General features: G+C 32.9%; 1 protein-coding gene across 2 annotated transcripts; it reads left to right on the top strand.

Annotated features, from left to right (window-relative positions):
* The first annotated feature begins 4,678 nt into the window (after positions 1 to 4,678).
* LOC127874173 (cysteine proteinase 3-like) lies at positions 4,679 to 26,218 on the top strand. Of its 2 annotated transcripts, XM_052418372.1 has the most exons (6): positions 4,679 to 4,970; positions 7,274 to 7,416; positions 7,840 to 8,005; positions 24,682 to 24,887; positions 25,440 to 25,671; positions 25,901 to 26,218. In XM_052418372.1, exons 3-6 carry the CDS (start codon positions 7,975 to 7,977, stop codon positions 25,990 to 25,992), a joined length of 561 nt encoding a protein of 186 aa, XP_052274332.1. In that variant the 5' UTR covers positions 4,679 to 4,970; positions 7,274 to 7,416; positions 7,840 to 7,974; the 3' UTR covers positions 25,993 to 26,218. The 2 variants fall into 2 exon arrangements, with proteins under 2 accessions (XP_052274332.1, XP_052274331.1); XM_052418371.1 differs by lacking the exon at positions 7,274 to 7,416.
* Positions 26,219 to 27,119: the final 901 nt, after the last annotated feature.

Below are 27,119 nucleotides of genomic sequence, written 5' to 3'. Positions count from 1 at the left end.
AGTATTTAAGTTTGCAATCAAAAATCTATCCACTGATATGCATCGTTCAAGCTCGCGTCAGGTATTCCAAATTGCTTCGGGTATTCCAAATTGCTTCAGGCATTTCAAATCGCAAGAATGGTAGTATTTATCTCTCATCAACATTGTAATAGTATTAAACCGGCAATATATATATTTTTTGTTTTTTCATAAACTTATAATGCACGTACATGTATATGTTATTGTTTTGCGTGTTAAACATGCGTGGTATTTATACGTTTTCCTATTTTTGTTTAATGATTGGGTTTTCATGTAGCTTTCGCTTTTTAGAACAGACCACATTTAGTAACACTTTCTTTTTTAATCTAAGCATCATACACGTCTATAACTGGCGTATTGTCACCTAAACAGCAAGCACAGTAATCCGTTTTGTAAGCAAAGTATTCCGTTTTAGGAATATTAAAACGTAAGAGTGTTCATATGTGTTAACATAAACTTGTAAATATTAGACTGGTATATATGAGGAATTGTCTAGTTTAAGTACTAAGCTCAGAGGTGACATAAACATTGATTTGATTTTTTTCTCACATACTTAACGATATATTCTAATGTTCGTTAAATATACTCGGTATTATCTATACAGTCTAATATTTACAAGTTTATGTAACAATCACAATAACGACGCCAGTTGTAAGTTGTAAGTCAGTTCCATCTAACACCACTTAAACTCAATCAGCTCCTGTATTCGCCCCCTCCCTGTAAAGGCCACATGTATTTTCAAGCCTTGATGAACAATTTAAAGCCAGAGTTTGAATCTGGGAAACGTACGCAACAACTATGGCACTAAGTCAATTTTTATTGAAACTTAGTTACAAACTGTAAGACCACGTGCATGACTCAATCTCGAGTCGCATGACCAGAATGATTATCTTGAAACTATCTAAAACGAGCTCGAATGTTGGTGACGTGCGTCAGAAAGACAGGTAAAAAGGTAAACGGGTTTAGAAAAAAAACGTGTTACAGCTGTAGATGCAACATGTAAAATCTTTGTCAGAATGTTTATGTTGACAATATCTAATCCAAGTTAAAATCCGGATCAAGGGCTACCAGAGATGGGTCACCAAGTAAAACCGTATCAAATATGATGCAAGTGTCTTATATTTCTAATGGTTAGGTAAAACTAATTGCCAATTTGAAGTGTAACAACACATACTAAGACAGTGTTGCTGATGATGGTGTTTTCCTGCATTAATTATGGCTAGTAATTATTGCCCTTGAGAAAAGTAATATCGACCAACTTCTTAAAATAATGCTGGTTTTAGTGGTAGTGTTTTGAATTGTCATGGTTTGTTAATTGCCCGTTGAAAGTGTATATACAGCCAACGCTTTAACTGAAAAAAATAGGCTGTTGGCATTTTCCTATATTTACCCTTGATATATTATAATAGTTGTGTCTGAGATTTATAAAAAAACATATTATTTTAAGTTTTTGAAAGTTGCCCTGATGATGATGTCTTTTAATTCGAGAATCAGATAGTATTTATTACATCCGATCATCAAAATTTAATATCATTAAGAAAAAAACTCAAATTGGTACCGATATAAGATGATAAAATGAACGAATAAAACACGGATTTAATTTTTGCCCTTTATTCGAGATATTTAGTGATCACATTTCAAGAAATATAATTATAAAAATGAATCTTTAATGCTCGGGCCAAAAACAATTTTGTTTTTAGTCCCCGTTCATAGCTATATATATGGGCAGAACCGTAAGAAAACGTGTTGTAATTGAGGATATCACTGAAAATCCGGTTGAAATCGGTTCATAACAAACAATATAGCGATTTTTATTTTGGGGTCGAGTACGATAAAGTACGAAAACGACCTAATTAATATTCATGATTCGACTGTTACATCTGTTACAGACGGAAACTGAGTTGCAACGCTTAATTTTTTGCTAAATCTGTGTATTTATCTTCCATATGCTAATAATGTTTAGCGAGAGCAAAATATAGATAACATTTGCATAACCCGCGACGCTGCAATGATTTTCGCCTATTGCATGTATTTATGATCATTTATATATTATTTTATCTATTCAAAACCGATTTTTACCAGGTTTTCGATGTCAACCTCGATAAAAAATATTTTTTGATGAATTTATGTAAAGATTATTTTTCGCTATACGATTTATATGCAAAACAACGATCTATTCCGCGAACTGGTACTTTAAGACAATTTTGACATTGCACAGCGCATGCGTCAAAACTCCTGTTTTCCATTAAACACCTCGCGCTTAAAACTGCCCGACTTACTGAATAACATAGTGCACTCATCATCTGTCTATGGTCATTTTATGCAAGTGTTCAATACCTAAACGACATTACTGTAATGCTCTTATTTTGAATATAGAACATAAATCCACATTCATATTACAAAATGTTTTTTCCTTACACATTATAATAATCTTCCTAACAGACAAATATTTCCTTTGGCTACATATTTGAAAAAATACATGTATATATTTCCACAATATAAATATGAAAAATAAACAATAAAACATGATTTTACAATATAAATATAATTTTATAGAACACATACATATATACATATATTTAAAAGGAATAGTTTGATTTCTAAACGTTTACGCGCAATAATGGAGTTTCACAACAGGTTTTTTTTCTACACTTAATCATTGTTGCATGGTGTCCATTGAACAATACCTTTTTCAACTAAATGGCCATATTTGTTCACAAGTGCTGGCATCACAACCTTTTTACCCTTGCATGTATATTCAGGTAAGAATATTTAGTCGAAATCGTAACCCCGCTTTTTTGTATACGACGAAATTGGTGGCTCACAGAGGTTTGCCAACCAACATATTTTGGCATACTCTCTAACGAATATATGGGATGCTTAAATAGCCTTGAGCCATTGTAGTGAGTCGAGTTGACTTCTGCACGTAATGCCTGCATATAAAAATATAAGCTAGGCTTTTGGAGTTTTTTAAACTCATTTTCATGGATTGGTGGGTTGGGAAAGAGGTGTAGGAAAAGCAATAATATCGAAAGTGTGTAGCATCGCGCCGAAATGCGACGCTCAATCGACTGTCAGTGTGGCGACAGCAAAATATTACCGTCGCGATCAAACGGTCGCATAGTCCGAAAGAAATAACAAATCATTATCGTCACCGTGTCGGGGTACTGATTAATCCGTTCATGTTTCTCAATAAATATTTAATTTATAAATGCTCAGAAGTCATTAGACGAACCAGTGCTATTTAGTTCATATATTCCGTTTCAAATAGTCACGTCGTTTGAGGATGCTAAAGTAATTAGTATAGCATCGATAACTCGTACCGGTTATCTCCTATGGGCGAATTCACTTACGGTTCGGTCTTACTAGTAATACTATATTTGGAAATCTGTTTCAATCAAATACACCTTTCAATTCTTTATTAGGAAATTGTGACAGACTGTGCAACTCTTGGCGATGCAAAGCAAATAAAATGACATGCTTTTAAATTAGATGACATTTTTGAAAATATATAAAAGATATAGCAAGAAAATTGTGTGTTGCCGCTGGGTAGAAGATTCATATCCAGCATATAAAAACCATACTTTTAACCTTGGCCTTAGTTTCAAACAAACATAGATAATACGACCGTAATCACATGCACACATGACGATAAATAAGGATTGGAGAAGTCTGTATTGAAGTGTACACCGTATCACATACGTTTGTTGTATTGTGTTGTTACAACTATACACACATACATATCCCGTGCAAATAATTTTTTTAAGTACTATCGTGAACGATGCATCTGCGAGAGATTCTGTTCGCCATTCTCGGTGTTCATATCACTGGGATTCTTTCGGACAACGTATTGGACGAAGCACCATTCTAGAGGCCACTTTATTACTATAATCTTAATTTCACTTGTCAGTAACATTTAATATGAACACCATAATGCTTTAATCAAACTGATTTATTTATCAAACTAGCAAGGGTGACATGCGATATTGCTTCAATTTTGTATGTATGTATTCGACATGTATCCCATACTATACTTTATCATAGTGTACTGATTTGCTGTCTTAAGTGGTTAACAGCCGAAATATATACCCAGTTTAGTCTGGTGAACATAGTGGTGGTTGTATGAATAGTAAACTCTTGAACATATAAATGGAACATAGCCAAAGGTAAATGCATAGGTAAGCATGTTTTTTCGCGCCCACTAGAAGCTCTAAAAGAAATGATGTCGGTCTAAACTTTTCTGTTAACCTTTTTGACAAGTGAACATAGCTTATAAATATTTATTGACAAATATCTACCAAAATATTTTTGAAATATCATTTGTTTAATCTTGTGTATATCATCGGATGTAGCAGAAAAATAATAAAACGCTCAAATTGGGTGAATCAACAAAAGCTTGAAGTCGACACTAAAACATTGGGTCAGTCGGATAATTGGATACATATTACTGTGTTTTAGGCCGTACGGTTGTTTTATGTATTCAGTACGATTGATATTCGTTAAAAACAACTGTTTGTAATTCAATATAACGGAAATCGTGTGATCGTCAAGTTTTAAGACGATAAAAACAGATAACTCTTTATTTTACACTTATCTTACAATGTACAATATCAAACTAACGTCGCGTGACCTTATCACACTATTGATAAGTATATATACAAATGGATAATTTCTGTCTACCATAAGTATAAACTGTAAGTTCGATAGACATAACAATGCTCGCGTGTGTTTTTATTTTGGCGGTGTACGGTACCCTGACAATTGTTGAAACCAATGGTCAGTCCGACTTTGACTGGTGGACATGGAAATTGGTCCATCAGAAAATCTACTTCGACGTGGCTAGTGAGCTTATACACAGGCACATTTGGGAAGAGAATTACCGGCGTCTTCAGAAACACAACACAAACGCTAACACGACTTTTACCATGGAACTGAATCACCTTGCTGATCAGGTAAATTTAATAATTTATAGTAGTTCTATAAAACGTAAGGTGTATCTCAGTGTGTGTTATAAACGCATGTTACATGATTTAATACAAAGATGTTTACATCCTGTTGTGCAGTTTATAACTATAATTGTGCAACGTAACGTTGTTAATGCACCGAAATGGAAAATACTGTAAATGTAGATTGTATATTTTTTACCCTGATGTACATGTGTAAACTTGTTTTTTTTGTATGTTAGTAAAACTATTCTCCTCTGAAACCTCAAGGCCCATAGATTTGGTATTTTGCAACAATCTCTTGCACGACGGTTACATTACATTCACCTCTGTGTTGGGCTCAGAACATTCTATACATAAATGGTGACGTCACTACGTTATTGTCATACATAAATGGTGACGTCACTACGTTATTGTCATACATAAATGGTGACGTCACTACGTTATTGTCACCTCTATACTTAGACGCATCACGCACCTCCATTTGGAGGCATTTATGACTGCGACACAAAGAAGTCCGCGGATGAATGAAGAATTTGCTTTATAAGTAAACTTTCATGTTATGATTTAAAATTTAAGTATAATTTTGTTCAGTCTTACGGTCTTATGTTAGAAGCAATTAAAATTTTCGTAAGTTTTCAACAATTTCGCTCTTTATTCATTTTTATAAACTGTACTTTCACTTTCGGTTGTATAACAACATGTGTCCTTTATTGACGAAAGTTTGCAATAAAATAGCGTTTTCAAAACCGCTTAAAAAGTTTCAGAAGGTGTGTCTGAAGCATGTTTTGAAAAGACACAATGTCAAAGCTATATTGGCGACTAGTATGGGAACAATTTGGTATTTCAAGTGGCTCCATTTGCATTGCAAGAGAAGTTCAAATTTACTTGTTCAGTTTGTTAAATCGAGGGCTTAACGGAAAACTGCAGTATCTCCTTCTTTATTTAATATGAGTTACAACAGTCTTCCGTTCACCCCTCGAAATTTTGACACCCTAATTATATATTTTTTTAAAAGTGCCTGAGATATTTTTTTCTTTAAATAAACGAGATCAATTAAAATTTTAGTAAAAGCACAGCATTGATGTTCTATGATGGTCATTTTTTAGTGGAATAGTATGTTACAATAAAACAATTATAACTATTGTATTAATGAATCTAGATTAGGTGTCATCTTTAAATGGGGTAGTAATTCATTATATGAGATTAGCACATTATATAGTTGAAAAATAAATAACATTTTAATGACTTACCATAGTAAAATAAAGCAGCATAGAATGTGTTGCAGGTCATAAAATGTAAAACTGAAATTGAAGAAGCTTTACAAATATTTTACACTGACAACACTGTTGGTTTTCAAAAAAAAAATCCTTCCTATCTACCTGCCCTAGTTTTTTGGGGCAAATTTAAATATTATTAATATCATTGAGTTAAATTATTAAAATATCAATATGTTTTGATTACATTAGCTTATTTTATTATTAATAATAAATACTTTGCAAGGAAAGTCCAATTCTGTTTTAATTAGTCTTAATTAGGTACTAGTAAAATTGAAAATATCAGTGACATCCAAAACTTGTCTTATATGCGTATGAATGCATATTTTCTTTGACAGTTACATAGTACCCTATTTAATTGGATTAAAAACAACAAATAACTATAGTTCCACAACCCAGCCCAAGTTGACTCAAACTGAATTAATTCATCAATTGATCCTATTTAATTACATTAAAGGGATCTTTTCACGCTTTGGTAAATTGACAAAATTGAAAAAAGTTGTTTCAGATTCGCAAATTTTCGTTTTAGTTATGATATTTGTGAGGAAAAATCTCTTTACGGAGAATCCGGAGATGGACGAAGTGTTACGATTGATTTATGTCATGATCATTCCAAGCGTTCATCATTGAGGTTACAGAATACTAAACAATCTCTTGCACGACGGTTACATTGCATTCACTGCATTTAAGAAAACCATCTCATACCATGATATCTTATTATATAAGTCTTAATTCATTAATATAAAATTGATATGGTTTTTTATGTTAAGAAACCAACATACATACACACGTCGAAGCAATTCCTTACGTCACTCAAAAAAATATGTTCAATTGTTTACATTTGTGAAGTGCGTGGAATGAGTCCATCTGCGTAAAGGGGCAATAAATTAGTTCCAAAGAGTTGCATTAAAACTCGCAAGTTTTTGCACGATTTATCGTTCATTTAAGTCATATTTCTTAATTTAATGCATGCGACCTTAAATATTCAATCAAATTTACGTTGAATGCGTTTGTTCGGTTTTATCTATTTTATAGACAAAATGGAAGGCTGAGCCTTTCGCAGAGTTGTATGTGAGAGCAAGGAACGACAACTCTGCATGAAGATTGATTTTGCAATGGTCCTCTACCAAGTTTATCCGAATCATGCCCCTGGGAACAGTAGTGGTCCCCGCCATGAGGTTACTCAATTTCCTTATATATGTACATAGTGTAAACTCTTAAATCATCTGCCCTGTTACCCATTAACCCCGAAGGTTTTATATTTGACATGCAAGATTGTGCAAATCAAGCCTGTGGGGTCAAAGGGCAAGGTTCATATAGTGATACTCTATTCAGTTTGTTGTCAACAGTAGCCTCTAACCGGAGTTCCCGATTATTATTTAACTAAGCCACAAATGCCCTGTTGAGCTTTCATTGATCCATAGGTTCTTTTGATAAATTGTTATCTTTTGTTTTGTAAATGGCTAGATCTTTATTTGAAAAAGTACGAAATGCATTTATGTTATGCTAAGTAACCGGTCCAATTAAGGTACATAAAACTATATTTTACAATTGTAAAGCGAAAAATTCTGCTATTAAATTTTTTGTTCTTGTTATTCTAGAAACAACGCATGCATAGTCTGACAGTTACTCTGGATGAGCCCATTCTTCGATTTGAACATCACCTGAACAATGTCCCTGATGCGTGGGACTAGAGGAAACAAGGGTGTGTGGGTCCAGTTCAGGACCAAGGACAAATGGGGGACGTGGTGCCGATAGTTGCTACAGGTAAAGGTCCTGCTTATAAATATCCACGTTGAAATTAAGTTAGTAGTTAAGTTAATCTGCATTTTTAACGTAAATGAGTGTTATTGGTATTTAACCATCGAAACGGATAATATATATGCGGTATTATAAAACTATTTCCGTATGTATCTTTCTCAAACTTAAAGTAACGATCACGCTAAAAATATCGAATATTTCGTAAAATAAAGCTAACCCATACACAAATCATTGTTCCTTTTAGCAAAATGCAAAATTTCAACGTTAGATGTTGTCTGGTAAAATTTAACGAGATACAAAATGCTCGTTTTTATTTGTTTGTGTCACAAATAATTCCATTTTTATTTCCCGCGAAATACCCGAACATTTACGGGCGAACGCGAGATTGGATTCGGTCAGCGTCTGACACTCTGGATCCAACCGGCTTTTTATTGCATAAGGAAGCCTCTGGTATAACGTGGGCGCCATTTTGTTTTCGGACTTCTTTCAAGCAAAATGGCCGCGCCCATCGACTGTTGTCAATTGAAGGAAAACAAAGTGCAAATCATGCCCAATACTAAGGAACGCGATACATAAAGTATGCAGTGCAGTTAGGCTATAGATTGCCTCGATTTAAGACCAAAGATATGAACGCTCTGTCCTGGGAATTGGAGAAGAACAAGGAAAATTTGGATATCTAAGTTCTGTAGTAGCGGCACCCTGTAATAGCTATAACTTTGTTTTTTAACTTCTTACCATGGTTCGAATTGTCGTCAGCAGTATTTCTATGAAACTAACAATACAGATTTGTGTTTCATAGCTATAGTGCTTAAGACATAAAACACAATCATCTTCAAGTCAAGTTTCTTGGAGCAAGTTTGTGGTAAGCATTTATCCAATATTGTTAATACTTTTTGTCAACACAGCTAGATGCACATTAACTTTTCATGGCCAGTTTCCAAGACTGGCCATTCAACCATCTCAAGTATTCTAATTGTCTGGTCAAAAGTATTTTTTAAGTATTCATTACATTTTCATAAAGCAAAAATATCAAACACACACATTTTAAAATTGTGTGGGCAATTAATTATGTTTTGTAAGCTTCTTAAACAACCCTATGGCCGAGCTGGACGACACAAGAGTTGAAATTTAATGTCCCTGTCCAAGCAGATTAGTTTAACCTGGAAGTAAATTAGTTAAGGTGCTGTAATTCAGTGCATCTCAATTATTCTTATGAAAAAAATTCAAAGAATTTAGGTTATTTTTACAGGTCTTCTTTGGAACCAAATATTGCCCATTAAAAAAATCAGCTCAATATTAGTGGAGTGTAAAAAAGTTGGTTTATCCAATAATACAACCCCAGTGCTCCAGCTAGGATTTGAAAAGGTCAGGGGGGCTTATTATTCAAAAGGGCACTTTCGACGCGCAGTATTTTGTCAAAAGGGCACTTTCGACGCGCAGTATTTTGTCAAAAGGGCACGTACGAGCGCGTGGGTGTTTCTGAAATGCTTCCTATTGCATGTTAATTTACATGTTATAAATAATTGTATTATTCCCATTAATATTAAACCATTCAAATAAAATGTCTACAAAGAGTATTAAAGTAATTACAATGTAATAAGAGACTTATGAATAATCATATGTAAAAAAAAAATATAATTTTTTTTGGGGGAGGGGGGGGCAGGGCGGAGGTTCGGGGTGGCAGTGCAGAGGTGCGGGAGGATAGGGCTCGGCGCCCTTCGATTTAGGCCTAGCTGGAGCACTGCAACCCCTACTATGATATTGTTTTATCAAATTGAATATAAAAATAGCGTACATGTACATTTAGCTACAATGACATAACATTTTCATATTACTGAGTACTCCTCAGAACAAAATTTGTCAAAGATTTTGTAGCAGCACAAATGAAACTAAAAAACACACTTGATTACATGTACTTTCTTTTGATACAAATGCATTTTTACTAGTACGTTAAACTGACATGTGATATATGCACTGATCCGAGAATTAAAATGTGAACACGTGTAAAATAATATGAGTTAACTTAGAAAAAATAGTTGCTATTGTTCTTTTAGTTTTTCCTTTAAATCTTTGAGTTAATAAATGTTGCACGAGTTACTTATTTAGTTTTAAAGGTATTTAGAAATTATCTAAGTTAAATTATGAATGCAATATTTTGTGAACTATGCATAAACTTTTTAAGAAAGCCGCCCATGCAATGTAAAAGCAATACTATGGAAGAAAACAGCTTATTTTTAGTAGAAATATGTAATATTTTCTTAACTCTAAGAGAAAATTTACAAAGGGTATTTAAATTACTGATTTTGTTATGACATTTGGGTTTCTAATAACAGATTAATCAGCCCTCTGTCCACTATTGTTTATTGGAAAATCCAGACAGAATCTATAAGAACCCCAGAATGAAACTTTAAGCATGTAACAATTTACCCGAATAGACTACATTAGTATTGTTAAACTTGGTTGTGAGAGTATTACATAAAAAAAGTATCAGAGAATAATAGAATAAATAAACCAATAAATATTTGTAAAAAAACAACAACTGCATTTTAAATACAGTCATTTCTTAGTTCTTTACAAAATTAATATCACCCTCTTGTAAATTTTAGTTTAAATTGATTGCAATTTGAAGTAATGTAACATTAACTTTTTAAAAGTGATATACATTTTTAATTTAAAAGGTGATTTACATGTAGGTGTTGTTTCCCTGTATCAATATTTTCTTACTGTGACTCAATAAAAAAAATTTGGCAAAAAACTAAAGTAATAAAAGCCTTTCAATATAGGTAAGTGGCAAGGTAACACAATCATGTTTGACAGTTATTATTTACTTTACTTTATTCACACTTTTTCTTTAAATATATAATTATGTTGGTTGGTAAAGCAGATTCTTGATTTTCCAGCACTGAGCAGGATTTCTTAATTAATATAGGTCTCACAAGACTAGTACAAAAACAATGTGTTATTAATGCTGAATCTGTACAAATGTAAGAAAAGAACAAAAGATATAAGTAATATTCTTATTACTTTAAATAACAATAATAAGAAATAAGAGTATGCTCCATAGAAAATTTCATACATTAAACTTAAATTTAAAATATAACAAACATATAATTTATTTGAATTATAATGCTTATCAAGCCTTAACACACTGTGTATGTACAGCTCGTTGTCCGGCTTGCTTAAACCTTAACATTGGCTCTAAAATCTCAGTGCTTCCACCTACAACATTGAAACTTCATATGAAGCTGCACCTTGATGAGTTCTACATGCCACACCCATTTTTGGGTCACTAGGACAAAGGTCAGGGTCACTGTGACCTCTCATATTCTTCTGAAAAGCTTTCATTTATTCAAAACTTTACCCGCAGCCGAGCATTGGCATCCGCTATGCGGTGCTCTTGTTTGCCACTGTCCTCAGCACAAAACATGATATATCTGCATGTGCATACAACCAAATCAGTTATACTGTCACTTAATTATAGTAAATTTTAGCAAATTATAGGCTTTAAATTGTATCATGACACCACTCATGATGTGACTATACAATTATACAATTATGGGACACATTATCTTTAAGAGAAATTCCAATACATCACCATATCATCTCAGATTTAAGGCAGATAATTTATTGTTTTTTTAACTGCCAAATTTACATATTTTTATTATTTAATGTTATGATGCATTGATCTTGTTTCTGAATTCACCAAGCAATCTATTATCATGTTAAACTTTTGAAGAGAGATGTTATCTGATATTAAAATTATAAAAATATAATAACTACAAAGTGAAAAAACTTCAGTTGAATACTGTGACCAACTAATATTTGCCAAAGAGCAAAATTTTGATCAGATCTTAAATTAAATTAAATACAAGTATGAGGAAAGACTCTGCCTCTTGGATCCCAGTTCAGACTTGTCAAATCTGCAAATATGCCCTTGGCCATATAGAATTGGGAACTAATTACCATCAAGTCATGTTAAAAGGAGTAGGGTGTAGCATGCTTTTATTTATCTCTTGAGCTTTCAAATGAATTTTATGGGTAATTTTCATACAACAAAACAGAAGTGGCAGATTTCTTTTTCAAGCAGAACACATGATGCATACGAATGATATCATATAGTGTATTTTACCTTTGACTTTGAAGGATGACCTTGACTTTTCACCACTCAGCTCCATGAGATACACATGCATGCAAAATATCAAGTTGCTATCTTCAATATTGCAAAATTTATGACCAAGGTTAAGGTTTTCGACAGACACACACAACAGACAGACAGGCCAAAAACAATATGCCCCCCGATCATTCGATCCGAGGGAATAAAATGTTATTTAAAGATGATTTCAATTCACTTAAGCATATAATTAAAAGAAAAAGTGCATTTAATGCACATTTCATGCAACAGTAATTGCATTGTATTTTTCTGCATTTAGTGTGCTTTCAATACACTTAAAAATGGAGACAATACACACTTTTTTCAGCATTTTCCAGCATTAATAATCTTCTAGTGTATTTTTTATCATCACAATTACACTTTACTAGGAAATCAGTATGTTAACCCTTTCCCACTCAGAGCTAAAGTGGAAATTGCTATGTGAAAACAACATAAAACCAGAACAGCTTGCGAGTAACTCACAGTATGTTCTGGTTTTATGCTGTTTGCTTCCCATCAGTATCTAACGAATGGAGATGAAGCCTTAAAAATTTGAATTTAATATAAATAATAGTGAATAAAATTTATACAGTACCTAATTAGTAGCAATAGGCCTTAAATGGTATACTTGTGGTAGAAATAATGCATTTTGTATAATACAACACACCTGTCGATAATACCCGAAAGGGGAGTTAGACAGTATATATAGATAGATAGATAGATACATTACTTAATCAATATAGCTTCCCATACAGTTTAATACAATGTTCAATTAAATACACAATGCAAAGTTGGAATATGACATCAAGCTTGGAATAATCTTTTCAATAATGTATAATATGCTGTTATAATTTGAAAGTGAAATAGACACTTGCATATAAAAACTGATTTTACATCAAAACTAATTGTTAAATTTGATTTTGTAAAATTAATACTCAAAAAATGATACAGTTTATAAATGCAGTCAAAATGATAAAATATGCAATTACTATAAATAATAAAGTAAGAGAAACGCGCGTTGGTACTAAAAAACGAATGAATATTACAATAATACATTCTGAATATGTATTTAACAGTTTTGTCTAAGAAAATCACCAATTCTTTTCATATCAATGTTCATGATTCTGGCATTGTTTGTGCAACTGTAAATAATATTCTATGCTGTGAAGTAAATTTTTCATTTTGAGAGCATAAATTGTTGAACTTGGCACTGTAAATTGATATAAAATGTCCATCTAAGTCAAATTTAGTTTTAGATTTATGTTAGAAGATTCTAGAAAACCAGCCCAGGTACTCACAAAATTTAAAGGTATTAATTACGTTTATGGGATAAACATTAAAATGTGTTCCTTTGTAAAAAAACGTATTTTTATGTACTGTTGAAACATTTAAATCTAAGTATGATCTCGGATACTGGAAATTTTAATCATTGAAGTTTTTAACACAAAGTGAATATCATTTCAACATTTATGAGTTTCTTGATGATGTAAGTCCTGTATTTAATCTTACACACAATTGCCAGTGTATATTTTTGTTAGTAATGATTTCTGTGATAATTGTGAATAAGTAACATTTATATTTACCGTTTGCATTTATTGATTCATTGGAACAATATAGACAGACATTCAATTTGATGGTTATGTTCATTTAAGCCCAAAAAGTATGGTAATTAAAACTTAAATAATACAGAAAGAAAGCACTATAAAACTGTTCTACTTGAAGGGATGTTAATTTTTATATTATATTTAATCATTCTAGAAGCACATACCAGTATATATTAAAAATATTATCAGAAAAATGTCAAAATATAGTGCTACATTTATGAGTAAAACAAGCAAATCCAGTTGCATAGAGCTGTTTATTGTTATTGTAACGATTTTCAATATACATATAGTGTGATAATAGCATTTCTTATATAATATGCAATATAAAATTGCAAAGATAATAAATATAAATGTCATGTTTTTACCAGGCATTTATTTTCTTGCAATGGATAAAGAAGTAGCGATATTGATAGATGCAAAATGGAATAACATTGTCCGCTTTTACCTAAATTAGTTGGACTACACATAGTGTAACACTTATGTATGCATTAAGGAAGTCATAATAATCAGAACTGATTAGTACCCAACATAAACATTAAGAATACACTATAAACACCTTGATATTGACCTGATTGCAAAAAAACAACAACATTAAAATGTGAAATCCGTCAAATTTTTTATAGTTTTTAAATACTCCACTTAACATGACATTGTCTTTCGCATTAAAATACATCTTTTTAGACTATTTTCACAAAACGTGAACAGGAAACATCTGGTATTTCTTATTCAATTTCAAGTTAATTAATTTTGGATTTATCAAATGTGAAAGGTCAAGCAACTGTGTCATGTTTAAGGATAAAACATAGCATGTACTTGATTGAAAGATGTTGCCCAATTCTAGCAGGGACCTATACATACCTGTTTGTATAGTCCCTGTTCTTATTATATACTTTAAATTGAATGTTTATATAATGTATGAATAAAAACAAACAAGTACTTTAAACATAGTTGTGAATAAATTCTTTCATGGTTCAGAGTGAAAATGGTTCTAATTGGCATCTCTCAGTCATATAACCAGCCATACAATTACTACAACAACTATTTTGGTTCCCTGAATACAAGACACTGCTGTTACTGTAGCCAAAATGATTAACCAAATGTAAGCGCAAGCATTTGGAATTGTTTTGAATGTATGAGAACATTTCTATGTCCATTCCTTTCCTGTTTTTCAAAATGTCACCGATGTTATAATAACACAGTCAAGGCACTTGCAGGTTTACCATTGCAACCTGCTCTACAGATTTCTTGCATGTACTTTTCAAGTGTTGTAGGTGGTTGCATATGAATAACTATTGCAATCGAAGGCGCGTTTAGACCCATAACTAAGGCAACTGTTTCAAGCACTAAACAAACTTTTGGATTTTTCTTTCTAAGCTCAGAAATAATGTGAGCTTTCATTCTGTCCTTGTAGTTTTTGAGAAATTGTGCTACAATTCAATCTTCTGGTTGTGTACTGGATTCAGGACAATATGCATGTTTTCCTAGTTCATAGCAAAGTAGTTAAAAGCAATAGCCTAGAGATTCCAAAATATCACAGTACATAATTTATGGTGACTATAAACTCAATATGTTGCTCTTTTAATTCAGGCAGCTCTTCATGCATTATCATATCATACTTTTCATATTTGTGAATATTTGGCATTCTTTCTTATTTTTCCCCAAAAAATATAAGGGCAGTCAGAGTTGGCTAATACTTTTGTTGTGTTCTTGAATTGGAGGCTTTCAATAAGGTTTTCTATAGCATTTGGTGTTGCTGTCGCTGTAAGTGCCAAGTGAGGTATTTTGGGAAACAAACATGTCAGGTCTCCAAGTCTGTTGAACGCTTTGCAGAAATCTGAACCCCTGTAAAAACAAGACACATTACAAATATGATGTTGTTCTGTCGTAATTCCAGCAATTCATATTTAATTTATTTTATAACACGGTTTTTGAATGAACTGGAAAATGCAATCAGAAAATTCAACTTTTTTCATTCTTTAAACAAGGAATGTGTCCATAGTTACTCAGAAATCTATGAATAATAAACAGACAGATATATTTATGAATAGTCGCTAGGTGTGGAATTAGCAAATTGCTTATTGTCATTCAACACAATATAACAATCGTGGTAAAGATCGCGAAAACATCTTACTACCTGAAAAATAATGCTTTTTCCTGAGCCAGTTAGAAGAACTGCGATCGCATCTTTCAAATCATAAAGACTCTTTAGGGCTTTCAATTGGTAGTCGCTAAAACTAAACTCTATCTTCAGCTTGCTCGTCGCATATTCTAGATCGGACTTGAAATCCATTTTAACTCTGAAATGTAAACAATACCATGCAATATACCGTTTGCCGTAAAAGTCAACTTATCAATTATTATGTAATTATATATAATTCAATTGCTTGGTTTTTGCATAAAAAATAATAAGAAAATGATTTGGAATGGTAATAATGCGTTTACCCTCTATATATTGCATCACTATTTTTATGCGTAGTATATCGCCTTATAACGCAGGCGGATCACGCGTTGGGTGTATCAAAGCCAAGATGGCTGGTAGTTAGGTACGAGTCTACTCACTCTGGATCCAACCGGCTTTTTATTGCATAAGGAAGCCTCTGGTATAACGTGGGCGCCATTTTGTTTTCGGACTTCTTTCAAGCAAAATGGCCGCGCCCATCGACAGTTGTCAATTGAAGGAAAACAAAGTGCAAATCATGCCCAATACTTAGGAACGCGATACATATCGTATGCAGTGCAGTTAGGCTATAGATTGCCTCGATTTAAGACCAAAATTATGAACGCCTTGTCCTGGGAATTGGAGAAGAACAAGGAACATTTGGATATCAAAGTTCTGTAGTAGCGGCACCCTGTAATAGCTATAAGCCTATAACTTTGTTTTTTTAACTTCTACCCATGGTTCGAGTTGTCGTCAGCAGTATTTCTTTGAAACTAACAATAAAGATTTGTGTTTCATAGCTATAGTGCTTAAGACATAAAACACAATCATCTTCGAAGTCAAGTTTCTTGGAGCAAGTTTGTGGTAAGCATTTATCCAATATTGTTTATACTATATGTGTTTCATTTTTTTTTAAGTATTCATTACATTTTCTTAAAGCAAAAATATCAAACACACACATTTTAAAATTGTGTAGGCAATTAATTATGTTTTGTAAGCTTCTTAAACAACCCTATGGCCGAGCTGGACGACACAAGAGCTGAAATTTAATGTCCCTGTCCAGCCAGATTGGTTTAACCTGGAAGTAAATTAGTTAAGGTACTGTAATTCAGTGCATCTCAATTATTTTTATGAAAAAAAGCAAAGAATTTAGGTTATTTTTACAGGACTGTCTTCTTTGGAACCAAATATTGCCCATTTAAAAAATCAGCTCAATATTAGTGGAGTGTCAAAAAGTTTGTTTATCCAATAATACAACCGCAACCCCTACTATGATATTGTTTAATCAAATTTAATATTAAAATAGCGTACTGTGTACATGTACATTTAGCTACAATGACATAACATTTTCATATTACTGAGTACTACTCAGAACAAAATTTGTCAAAGATTTTGTAGCAGCACAAATGAAAATAAAAAACACACTTGATTACATGTACTTTCTTTTGATACAAATGCATTCTTACTAGTACGTTAAACTGACATGTGATATTTGCACTGATACGAGAATTAAAATGTGAACACGTGTAAAATAATATGAGTTAACTTAGAAAAAATAGTTGCTATTGTTCATTTAGTTTTTCCTTTAAATCTTTGATTTAATAGATGTTGCACCGAGTTACTTATTTAGTTTTAAAGGTATTTAGAAATTATCTAAGTAAAAATTATTAATGCAATATTTTGTGAACTATGCATAAACTTTTTAAGAAAGCCGCCCATGCAATGTAAAAGCAATACTATGGAAGAAAACAGCTTATTTTTAGTATAAATATATAATATTTTCTAAACTCTAAGAGAAAATTTACAAAGGGTATTTAAATTACTGATTTTGTTATGACATTTGGGTTTCTAATAACAAATTAATCAGCCCTCTGTCCACTATTGTTTATTGGAAAATCCAGACAGAACCCCAGAATGAAACTCAAAGCATGTAACAAGTCCATTTACCCGAATAGACTACATTAGTATTGTTAAACTTGGTTGTGAGAGTATTACATAAAAAATATAAGAGAATAAAAGAATAAATAAACCAATAAATATTTGTAAAATAACAACAACTGCATTTTAATTAAATAAACAGTCATTTCTTAGTTCTTTACAAAATTAATATCACCCTCTTGTAAATTTTAGTTTAAATTGTTTGCAATTTGAAGTAATGTAACATTAACTTTTTAAAAGTGATATACATTTTTGATTTAAAAGGTGACTTACATGTAGGTGTTTCCCTGTATCAATATAATCTTACTGTGACTCAATAAAAAAAAATTTGGCAAAAAACTAAAGTAATAAAAGCCTTTCAATATAGGTAAGTGGCAAGGTAACACAATCATGTTTGACGGTTATTATTTACTTTACTTTATTCACACTTTTTTTTTTAATATATAATTATGTTGGTTGGTAAAGCAGATTCTTGATTTTCCAGCACTGAGCAGGATTTCTTAATTAATATAGGTCTCACAAGACTAGTACAAAAACAATGTGTTATTAAGGCTGAATCTGTACAAATGTAAGAAAAGAACAAAAGATATAAGTAATATTTTTATTACTTTAAATAACAATAATAAGAAATAAGTGTATGCTCCATAGAAAATTTCATACATTAAACTTAAATTTAAAATATAACAAACATGTAATTTATTTCAATTATAATGCTTATCAAGCCTTAACACACTGTGTATGTACTGCTCGTTGTCCAGCTTGCTTAAACCTTAACATTGGCTCTAAAATCTCAGTGCTTCCACCTACAACATTGAAACTTCATATGAAGCTGCACCTTGATGAGTTCTACATGCCACACCCATTTTTGGGTCACTAGGTCAAAGGTCAGGGTCACTGTGACCTCTAATATTCTTCTCAAAAACTTTCATTTATTCAAAACTTCACCCGCAGCCCAGCATTGGCATCCGCTATGCGGTGCTCTTGTTTGCCACTGTCCTCAGCACAAAACATGATATATCTGCATGTGCATACAACCAAATCAGTTATACTGTTACTTAATTATAGTAAATTTTAGTATATTATAAGCTTTAAATTGTATTATGACACCACTCATGATGTGGCTATACAATTATACAATTATGGGACACATCTATAAGAGAAATTCCAATACATCACCATATCATCTCAGATTTAAGGCAGATAATCTATTGTTTTTTAACTGCCATTTTTACTATTACATATTTTTATTATTTTATGTTATGATGCATTGATCTTGTTTCTGAATTCACCAAGCAATCTATTTTCATGTTAAACTTTTGAAGAGAGATGTTATCTGATATTAAAATTATAAAAATTATAACTAAAAAGTGAAAAAACTTCAGTTGAATACTGTGACCAACTAAAATTTGCCAAACAGCAAAATTTTAATCAGATCTTAAATTAAATTAAATACAAATATAAGGAAAGACTCTGCCTCTGGGATCCCAGTTCAGACTTGTCAAATCTGCAAATTTGCCCTTGGCCATATAGAATTGGGACTAATTACCATCAAGTCATGTTAAAAGGAGTAGGGTGTAGCATGCTTTTATTTATCTCTTGAACTTTCAAATGAATTTTATGGGTAATTTTCATACAACAAAACAGAAGTGGCAGATTTTTTTCAAGCAGAACACATGATTCATACGAATGATATCACATATTGTATTTTACCTTTGACTTTGAAGGATGACCTTGACTTTTCACCACTCAAAAGTTGCAGCTCCATGAGATACACATGCATGCCAAATATCAAGTTGCTATCTTCAATATTGCAAAAGTTATGACCAAGGTTAAGGTTTTCGACAGACACACACAACAGACAGACAGGCCAAAAACAATATGCCCCCGATCATTCGATCCGGGGGAATAAAAGGTTATTTAAAGATAATTTAATTCACTTAAGCATATAATTAAAAGAAAAAGTGCATTTAATGCACATTTCATGCAACAGTAATTGCATTGTATTTTTCTGCATTTAGTGTGCGTTCAATACACTTAAAAATGGAGACAAGACACACTTTTAACAGAAAGAATGTATTTTTTCAGCATTTTCCAGCATTAATAATCTTCTAGTGTATTTTTTATCATCACAATTACACTTTACTAGGAAATCAGTATGTTAACCCTTTCCCACTCAGAGCTAAAGTGGAAATTGCTATGCGAGTAACTCACAGTCTGTTCTGGTTTTATGCTGTTTGCTGCCCATCAGTATCTAACGAATGGAGATGAAGCCTTAAAAACTTGAATTTAATATAAATAATAGTGAATAAAATTTATACAGTACCTAATTAGTAGCAATAGGCCTTATATGGTATACTTGTGGTAGAAATAATGCATTTTGTATAATACAACACACCTGTCGATAAATAACCGAAAGAGGAGTTAGACAGTATATATAGATAGATAGATAGATAGCATAGATAGATAGATAGATTAGATAGATAGATAGATGAATAGATAGATAGATAGATAGATAGACTAGATCGATAGATAGATAGATGAATAGATAGATTAGATCAGATAGATAGATCCTGCGATCGCTAGATTCGCTCGCTCGCTAGCTCGCGACTAGCTCGACTCGATCCTCACTCGATATATAGCTAGCCTCGCTCGCATCGATAGCTCCGATAGATAGGATCGCTCGCTAGATCGCTCGCTCGCTCGTCCTCGCTCGCTAGCTCTCTCGCTCGCTCGATCGCTCGCTCGCTCGATCGCCTCGCTCTCGCATCTGATCGCTAGCTCGACTCGCTCGCTCGCTCATCGCTCGCTCGCTCAGCTCGCTCGCTCGCTCGCTCGCTCGCTCGCTCGCTCGCTCGCTCGCTCGCTCGCTCGCTCGCTCGCTAGCTCGCTCGCTCCTCTCCGCTCGCTCGCTCGCTCGCTCGCTCGCTCGCTCGCTCCCTTCCTTCCTCCCTCTCGCTTCCCCTCCCGTTCCATCCCCTGTTCCCTTCCCTCCCCCCTGCCCCGTTGGCCATCCTGCCCTCCACGCTTGGCCCTCCTCTTTTCCCTCCTGTCTCATCCTGCCTGTTCTCCTTTCCCCGTGAAATAGACCTTGCATATAAAAACTGATTTTAACATCAAAAACTAATTGTTAAATTTGATTTTGTAAATACTCAAAAAAATGAAACAGTTTATAAATGCAGTCAAAATGAGAAAATATGCAATTACTATAAATATAAAGTAAGAGAAACGCGCTTTGGTACTAAAAAAACGAATGAATATTACAATAATACATCTGAAATATGTAATTAACAGTTTTATCTAAGAAAATCACCAATTCTTTTCATATCAATGTACATGATTCTGGCATTGTTTGTGCAACTGTAAATAATATTCTATGCTATGAGAGCATAAATTGTTGAATTTGGCACAGTAAATTTATGTCCATCTAAGTCAAATTTAGTTTTAGATTTATGTTAGAAGATTCTAGAAAACCAGCCCAGGTTCTCAAAAAATTTAAAGGTATTAATTACGTTTATGGGATAACCATTCAAATTTGTTCCTTTGTAAAAAAGCCTTTTTTTTTATGTACTGTTGAAACATTTAAATCTAAGTATGATCTCGGATACTGGAAATTTTAATCATTGAAGTTTTTAACACAAAGTGATTATCATTTCAACATTTATGAGTTTCTTGATGATGTAAGTCCTGTATTTAATCTTACACACAATTGCCGGTGTATATTTTTGTTAGTTATGATTTCTGTGATAATTGTGAATAAGTAGCATTTATATTTACCGTTTGCATTTATTGCTTCATTGGAACAATATAGACAGACATTCAATTTGATGGTTATGTTCATTTAAGCCCAAAAAGTATGGTAATTAAAACTTAAATAATACAGAAAGAAAGCACTATAAAACTGTTCTACTTTTAGAGATCTTAATTTATATATTATATTTAATCATTCTAGAAGCACATACCAGTATATATAAAAAAAATATCAGAAAAATGTCAAAATATAGTGCTACATTTATGAGTAAAACAAGCAAATCCAGTTGCATAGAGCTGTTTATTGTTATTGTAACGATTTTCAATATACATATAGTGTGATAATAGCATTTCTTAAATAATATGCAATATAAAATTGCAAAGATATTAAATATAAATGTCATGTTTTTACCAGGCATTTATTTTCTTGCTATTGATAAAGAAGGAGCAATATTGATAGATGCAAAATTGAATAACATTGTCCACTTTTTACACAAATTAGTTGGACTACACATAGTGTAACACATATGTATGCATAAAGGAAGTCATCATAATCAGAACTGATTAGTACCCAACATTAACATTAAGAATACACTATAAACACCTTGATATTGACCTGATTGCAAAAAAAACATTAAAATGCGATTAGCTGAAATCCGTCAAATTTTTTATAGTTTTTAAATACTCCACTAAACATGACAGTGTATTTCGCATTAAAATAACTCTTTTTTAGACTATTTTCACAAAACGTGACCAGGAAACATCTGGTATTTCTTATTCAATTTCAAGTTCATTAATTTTGGATTGATCAAATGTGAAAGGTCAAGCAACTGTGTCATGTTTAAGGATAAAACATAGCATGTACTTGATTGAAAGATGTTGCCCAATTCTAGCAGGGACCTATACATACCTGTTTGTATAGTCCCTGTTCTTATTATATACTTTAAATTGCATGTTTATATAATGTATGTTATAGGGAATAAAAACAAACAAGTACTTTTAACATAGTTGTGAATAAATTCTTTCATGGTTCAGAGTGAAAATGGTTCTAATTGGCATCTCTCAGTCATTTAACCAGCCATACAATTACTACAACAACTATTTTGGTTCCCTGAAAACAAGACACTTCTGTTACTGTAGCCAAAATGATTAACCAAATGTAAGCGCACGCGTGTGGAAGTTTTGAATGTATGAGAACATTTCAATGTCCATTCCTTTCCTGTTTTTCAAAATGTCACCGTTGTTATAATAACACAGTCAAGACACTTGCAGGTTTACCTTGCAACCTGCTCTACCGATTTCTTGCATGTACTTTTCAAGTGTTGTAGGTGGTCGCATATGAATAACTCTTGCAATTGAAGGCGCGTTTAGACCCATAACTAAGGCAACTGTTTCAAGCACTAAACAAACTTTTGGATTTTTCTTTCTAAGGTTAGAAATAATGTGAGCTTTCATTCTGTCCTTGTAGTTTTTGAGAAATTGTGCTACAACTCAATCTTCTGGTTGTGTACTGGATTCAGGACAATATGCACGTTTTCCTAGTTCATAGCAAAGTAGTTGAAAGCAATAGCCTAGAGATTCCAAATAATCACAGTACATAATTTATGGTGACTATTAACTCAATATGTTGGTCTTTTAATTCAGGCAGCACTTCATGCATTATCATATCATACTTTTCATATTTGTGAATATTTGGCATTCTTTCTTATTTTTCCCCAAAAATATTAGGGCAGTCAGGGTTGGCTAATACTTTTGTCGTGTTTGGAGGCTTTCAATAAGGTTTTCTATAGCATTTGGTGTTGCTGTCGCTGTAAGTGCCAAGTGAGGTATTTTGGGAAACAAACATGTCAGGTCTCCAAGTCTGTTGAACGCCTTGCAGAAATCTGAACCCCTGTAAAAACAAGACACATTACAAATATGATGTTGTTCTGTCGTAATTCCAGCAATCCATATTTAATTTATTGTATAACACGGTTTTTGAATGAACTGGAAAATGCAATCAGAACTTTTTCCATTCTTTAAACTAGGAATGTGTCCACAGTTACTCAGAAATCTATGAATAATAAACAGTCAGATATATTTATGAATAATCGCTAGGTGTGGAATTAGCAAATTGCTTATTGTCATTCAACACAATATAACAATCGTGGTAAAGATCGCGAAAACATCTTACTACCTGAAAAATGATGCTTTTTCCTGAGCCAGTTAGAAGAACTGCGATCGTATCTTTCAAATCATAAAGACTCTTTAGGACTTTCAATTGGTAGTCGCTAAAACTAAACTCTATCTTCAGCTTGCTCGTCGCATTTTCTAGATCAGACTTGAAATCCATTTTAACTCTGAAATGTAAACAATACCATGCAATATACTCTTTGCCGTAAAAGTCAACTTATCGTTTATTATGTAATTATATGTAATTAAATTGCTTGTTTTTGCATAAAAAAATAATAAGAAAATGATTTGGAATGGTAATAATGCGTTTACCCTCTATGTATCGCATCACTATTTTTATGCGTAGTATATCGCCTTATAACGCAGGCGGATCACGCGTTGGGTGTATCAAAGCCAAGATGGCTGGTAGTTAGGTACGAGTCTACTCTTTACGGAGAATCCGGAGATGGACGAAGTGTTACGATTGAGCGTCTGATAGCTTCGGCAGCAGATTTCTGGGATAGCTTGTTTGAATTATGCAAATTAACGCAAGCCGAATGAATTGGATCGTGACTTGATATCATCCACAAAACGAAAGTAGATGACATCGTTCTTGTTTTTAGGGTCTTCCTATTGTTAATAACCATCGTATGGTACTGTTTGTCGTTGATTTTTTTTTTATGGCATTATACAGTATGTATGTAGTATTGGTGAGCGTTATATAGTGGCTTCAAGATTTTCCTCAAAGATGTTTAGCTATTTGCCCTAGCGCTCTTTTAAATTCATTACAACATGTGTTTCTTTCGAGTTTTGTGTTCTTATATTTTGGACTAAAACAAATGTTTGAGAAAAAAGTAAAAGAAAAAAGTACGGGGTTTGTGTGTTCGTAAAGCACTTGATTTAACCATATTAATATATTTTCCTCTTATTTCAGAGTGCGTTGATAGTTTTCATTGCACTAAAACGAGAAAACTGGTGTCCGCAAGCGTCGTAGAGATGCATGACTGTTGTGCCAAAACCCCAATTGCTTCGAACCATATATTTCAATGCGTGCTCGACATTGGTGGTCTGTGCTCAACTGGTGACTATCCAAGAAGCACCAGTGTTTGTAAAAATTCTACATGCCAAGCTGTAGCTACGGTAATTGTGGTAACGTGTTGTTCACGTGAGCCGTTCTGTACATTTGTTTTCGAGGGCGAATACGCGTGAATACAAACCAATGGTGTCTTGACATCTATTTCATAGCTGTTGTGTTGTATGCGTTATTTGATGTAAACAAAACAGTTAACACCTTTCATTACAGAGAAACATTCGATGTTATATAATTTAGCCATTTTCATTACCAATATAGAAAAGTTGTCTATATAATATAATGAAACCTTCGACAAAACCGTGATAAAATATGACTTCAATAGTTATAATGTAATTTACTCATTGTAAGTACCAGCCTAGAAAAGTTGTAAATATGATGCCATAAACACACTGATATTACCGAAGTCCGGTAGAGGTCCTTATAAGGAAATTAACTTATCCGTATTGCCAAAACAAAACAAGTGGTTGATATTATGTTAATGTCATTACACATAGAAAAACATTGTCAAGAAAATGCGATTCAATTATTTACATTGCAAATTTTGCAATACGATCGATTTCCAGTTTTAAGCGTTTAATTCGGGTGCTTCTTTTCGTTAGGTCAATGGCGGGAAACAGGTACCGACAGGCGACGAGACAGCTATGAAGGCGGCTGTTTATACAACACCAGTGTTCGCCTTAGTGGACGCAAGCCATCCATCCTTTCAGTTGTACAGAGCGGGCACATACATCGAGCCGAGATGCTCCTCCAGTATGCTTGATCACGCATTGCAGGTGGTCGGGTATGGATCGGCGAGTGGTGTGGACTATTGGATATGCAAGAACAGCTGGGGTAAGTTTACGGACATTATATCCATCGGAAGCCGATCATGCCTACCGCAAAACAGTTTAAGGAGAGATATTAACTATAGCTGTAAGATATAGGAAATGATAAGAATTTTTCTTGAAAAAATGGCAATGATTGCTTATTATAAAATTATTAGTTTGTAAGCCATCTCCGCATTGACGGTAGTGTGTTTACAAACACGTGCGGGAACTGTTTTTTTTTGTTTTTATTTCAGGCGTCAACTGGGGTATGCAGGGGTATATTTACATAGCACGCAACAAAGGCAATATGTGCGGCATAGCAAGCTTTACGTTATACCATGTTTAATAATGATATTTGTATTATGTTTATATTTACCGATGTGTACAGCAAAGTAACTAGTGTTTCCTTTATTTTATGTCATCTTTATGTCAATTATATTTAAGTTATACCCAGTCTAGGGATTTTAATATGCATTTTTCATGACATTGCATGTCAATTTTATCTTAGTCCATTTTCATTTCAATAATATTGAGCTTATTATAGTTTGAATGATTAAAAAAATCCTTTATCATGTACTGTTAAAATAATATGTAAGTCGCGTAATTTGAAATAAATAAATTCACATTTTCATTCTTATCAACGATAAAGGGAAAGTTTTTTTTATTTTCATAAACACATTTTTCGAAATCATACTAAAAGTATTGGAGCATTTTAAAACAACGGGTCACACCATATTAGAAAATCCAAATATCTAGAATGGATATGCGCGTAATTAGATTACAGACCACATGTTTCATATGATTGAGTAATCATATTTACCTCGTGAGCGTTTCGATAAATGTCTCGTGATCATGCTATCAAATAATATTCAAGAGACAACCACCATATGTATTTACGTATAATAACACAGTTTCTGATGCCCCGTTAATTCATCATCGGACGAATAGAAGCCTCGGGTTTGCGGGTATTTATTCCATAAATATAAATGACATAAATAACGATTGATAATATGATAACAAATATACATACTCGTCGAAGTTCGAAATGATCAACCACAATGCGAACAATGGGGAAACATCACGAGGAGCAGCAAAACATATTTTTTTCGAAATATTGCTCGAGTAAACTCACATAAATAACTAATCGATACTTCTTTTAAAAGTCGTCATATTAATCATAGCACTTAACTACTATTGCTTAAAAACTGTTTCACAACTGTCCGGAACTGAACATCGATATGTTCGTAAAGCTTCATATATTGTACATGTCTGCGAATGGTTTATTCATGTTTCAGTGTTTTCATGAGTATGGTCATGTTGGTGAACGTTCACTGTTACCGACATGCCAGTTAACGCAGTATTTTATATTTAATTGAAACGTCGCTGCACCTATACTTATATGAAGCCAATATAAAACTAAGAAATGAATGTATGATTGAACAAACATTAACACAAAACAAAACATTAATCTTT

The sequence above is a fragment of the Dreissena polymorpha genome, chromosome 3 (genome assembly GCF_020536995.1).
Source record: "Dreissena polymorpha isolate Duluth1 chromosome 3, UMN_Dpol_1.0, whole genome shotgun sequence".
NCBI lineage: Eukaryota > Metazoa > Mollusca > Bivalvia > Myida > Dreissenidae > Dreissena > Dreissena polymorpha.
The sequence above is the reverse complement of the archived record's forward strand: the minus strand, read 5'-3'. Positions and strand labels throughout refer to the sequence as shown.